This window comes from Limulus polyphemus, unplaced genomic scaffold (assembly GCF_000517525.1).
Source record: "Limulus polyphemus unplaced genomic scaffold, Limulus_polyphemus-2.1.2 Scaffold1040, whole genome shotgun sequence".
In the NCBI taxonomy this organism is placed as follows: Eukaryota; Metazoa; Arthropoda; class Merostomata; order Xiphosura; family Limulidae; genus Limulus; species Limulus polyphemus.
This window is the reverse complement of record NW_013666650.1, coordinates 359,826-363,800: the sequence shown is the minus strand read 5'-3', so window position 1 is coordinate 363,800 and position 3,975 is coordinate 359,826. Positions and strand designations below refer to the sequence as shown.

The following is a 3,975-nucleotide window of genomic DNA, read 5'->3' as shown; positions in this document are numbered from 1 at the left end:
AATTCTACTAAACTAGAACGAAGGGATGGTAATCTTATTGTAAGAAAGATGGCAATTCTCTAAAACTGAACGAGGGATGGCAAACTTATTGGTTATGGAAGCTGGTGTTGTAAAGTGGTCAGAAGAAATTTCATAACAATTTGTGTGCAAGTAATGAGGTGTTACATAAAAGCTAGTCACTTGATAATGTACTAATAAAATTGTATCACAACAAATAAGAATTAGGGTAAATTGCTTCCCTTTTATGTAATTGTAAAAAAACGCTCATAAAAACTTCCAAACACAAAATTTGAAACCGCAATTTGTATGTAACCCCGCATGGACCCAACAAACTTTCATGCCATCAACAGGGGGCGAAGTAGAGGTAAAAAATGCAAAAACGTCCATAAAAACCGCAAAATGCAAAACAATGTTTGTTTGTTTGTTTTTGAATTTCGCGCAAAGCTACACGAGGGCTATCTGCGCTAGCCGTCCCTAATTTAGCAGTGTAAGGCTAGAGGGAAAGCAGCTAGTCATCACCACCCACCGCCAACTCTTGGGCTACTCTTTTACCAACGAATAGTGGGATTGACCGTCACATTATAACGCCCCCACGGCTGAAAGGTCGAGCATGTTTGGTGTGACAGGGATTCGAACCCGCGACCCTCAGATTGCGAGTCGAGTGCCTTAACCACCTGGCCATACCGGGCCTTGGACCTAATGAACCTCCATACCAATTTTGGTAAAGATCCATCCACATCCAAGTAGTTACATGGAGAGACAACAGACAATACTATTATATTTATATAGATTTATTTCCATATTTTTTATTATTTAACTATTGTGATTATTTTTTTGAATTAACCTCTCATTATTCAGAAAAACAGGCGAGCCAGAGAACTAACTTTTTTGATCCCAGAGCGGGTCAAGCGAACACGGCGATAACGGAAGAAGAGACTATTTTAGTAATTATTAAAAAGAACTTCTGATTGAAAGTAAAGAGGCGTGTATAAATAATAATTCAGTCACACTATAGCTGCCGACGAAGCTTTTCGCCTAAGTACAGAGTTCTTCAGGCCAATATCAATGCACTCAGAAATATTTCTGTTTGTTTTGATAGAAATGGAATCTCCGATGTTTTTTTTTTTCCATGCTGTTTTTTTCTCTCCTGAAATCTGTACTGCCGATCAAGGTAGCCTAAAACTAATAATCAAAATGATATCAATGAAGACTAACAATATGTCCACAGTTGTTTTCTTTACAGAAGAATGGCCAAAAGAGAAACAGTCACAAGATAACGTAATCTGATAATCCGGTAGGGAGAAAGATGAACGACTCCATGTTAGAAGCCATGCGATTTTTTTTCTTGTCAAGAAGGAAAAGTCTTGTGGTAAAATGGAATTACATAAATATTTAGAGTCTAGAACTGAGAAAATAACGACAACACATATTACAAAACAATCAAACTTCTTGTGTGCTTTAGGTAAATGATAGATAGAGGGATAGATAAATAGACACTTTTAAAACTAGAAAAGCAAAATGAATTCTCCATAGGTTTTTATTTCAATTCAAATCTACTCCATTTTACTTTTTACATAACCCATGGGAGCGATTTAGTAGTATAACAGATGTTCAGTCTAGCCTTATCTGTCCTTTGAGCCGTGTTTTGGGAACGATCTCAACCATTTGCTTAACCCTAGTGCTGCTTAGATTCTTTAGAATGAAAAGCGATGTAGCTAAAGCACTACTTTACAGAAATTATACGCTGGTATCAGGAAAATGAAAGTGTTCCCTCGAATACAAATATTAATATTAAGGATAAGTAATACAGGTGCTTGGCTAAGGCTCCAAATGCTCGTGGACTCCAGCGTGAGTAGGGGAGCAGCTTTAATTTACGCATAGGGCGCCAGTCGTATCTATGTACAGTAGTTTGATAAGGTATCGTGAAATATACTGTGTCAGAAAACTCGGTAATTTTAATTTCCTTGGATCTCCTTATTTTAGAAATACACGATGCTAATAAATAAGTCTATTTAGGTATACATTCTGTATAAATTGAAGTGAAACAAAAAATATTGAGTATATGGATAACGTGCAAGTTATGAAATTTAAATGATTAAATTATAGAGATTGTTCATGTATTACACACATAAAACGCACGTGATTTTATCACTTAGATATTTGTGAGATAATAACAGATGAAAAACACTAAAAATTACTGTATATTCTTTACGAAATCTCACAAACCAACATTTATAAGACTAGTCTAGTCAGGTCTAAATACCGTGGCAAACTAAATCCAACAGCTGTGACCTTTAAGTTAAACAAAATGTAATAATATAAGATGTTTTAAATGAATGTAATTGCTATGATGCGTCTATGAATTATAAACTTTAGCCTTTAGGCCTTATCAATCAAGATTATTTTTTTAACGACTACTATAGCCATATTCACATACATCCAATATTTTTTAGGCTTAAGTAAAATAAAAGTGTGATTTACCGTATTTTTCGGAATATAAGACGCACCCTTATTTTGAAGACAAAGTTTTGGGGAAAACTTTACTATACTAACTTTACTAACTCCATTACTATAATTTATTTTTTTATTATTTAGGGAGCATTATAAATAGTTATGTTTTTAAAAGAAAAAACTACTATTGTTATAAATAACACATTCAATTGAACTGAAGTATGCATGCCTCTTTAAATATATTTACACATGGCTTGTGTATATCGTATATATACATATATTATTCATACCTTCGGTGTATAGGACTCAAGCAGATTTTGACGTCAAATTTTGGGGTAAAAAAGTGCGTCTAATACACCGAAAGATACGGTAGTTCTTGATAAAAAAGTGCGTCTTATACACCGAAAAATACGGTACATAAAGCAATAAATTGATAAATTACAAAGATGAATTTTCGCCCTCGTTCAGAGAAAACAAAATCACTCAATAGACTGTTGCTAGTACATTGTGAACATTACGTCTGAACATCAGGTTTTTATTAACGAGAAAATATATTGCTAGCTAATTTGTTACTTAAATAAATTCTGCATCGTATGTTACCTGAATTTTTTCCTACATGTTCTCCGCTTTCTACTAATTCGAAAGTGAAATTTAAAATATTTATTTTTTATCTTATTTTATCCTAACACCGAGTGTAAAACTGATGCACTTGCCTGTGTCTTTTGACGTTATACTTTTTATTTCTATTCAGCGTCTCAACTTGAGTCAAGATGTTGCTGGGGCAACGTTCATGGCAGCAGGAAGCTCTGCACCGGAACTCTTCACAGCCATTCTTGGTACGTACAATAATAAAGAACGTTTTATTTTATAGTATATATGTAGATAATATTGTGTGAAAAGAAGCTTTCGATCAGCTCCATAAATTTAACAGAGCTACGTTATCTGGAATGTTATTTCGATAGGTAAATTCCTTCGTCTTTTTCAAAAGCAATGTGAATCTTACACGAACGAAAAATATGAAGTTTTCTAAGGACTTAACTTATAGGAATTAAGAAGTTAAGGAATTAAGCACAATTAATATTTTAAGAATAAAGTATATTTTCCTTCGCATGCCACGAGTAAAACAGCAACTGTACAAAAATTCAGCGTGGTAAACTGAATTAAGTTTTGAAAATTTTATCTAGATTTGGAAACTATTAGCTAAAACATCGTTTTGAATATGTATTTTCTAGTCTTTCTTAACGATATATTTAATTTAATTCTCTTGTTACTAAGATATCAAACAGATACATATGGCCAATACGGTGTTTGTATGCTTCTCTTATTTTAAAGTGTATATGCGAAAAAACTAGCTTGATGATAAGTTTTTAATTATTAATTATCCGGCGCTAAATTAAAATGACCCACGTTAGTGAAAAGTGAGAAGTATTTAACCTATGTTAAAGCCAGTGTGTGTCACGTCACATCACGCTTAATTTCTTGAAATAGGAGTCATAAAAGCCAAAATACATTTATCCAGATTAC

General features: G+C 33.4%; 1 protein-coding gene across 2 annotated transcripts in view; it reads left to right on the top strand.

Annotated features, from left to right (window-relative positions):
- Positions 1-1,291: 1,291 nt before the first annotated feature.
- LOC106461831 (sodium/potassium/calcium exchanger 3-like) overlaps positions 1,292-3,975 on the top strand; it is a 38,185-nt gene continuing 35,501 nt past the window's right edge. Inside the window, exons 1-2 of one of the 2 annotated variants that reach the window (XM_022388911.1) lie at positions 1,292-1,369; positions 3,203-3,287. In XM_022388911.1, the coding sequence (XP_022244619.1) occupies positions 1,307-1,369; positions 3,203-3,287 (148 nt within the window). In that variant the 5' untranslated portion in view covers positions 1,292-1,306. Of the gene's footprint in view, positions 1,370-1,883; positions 1,918-3,202; positions 3,288-3,975 lie in introns of those variants that run through there. The other variant, XM_013921688.2, reaches the window with a different exon arrangement.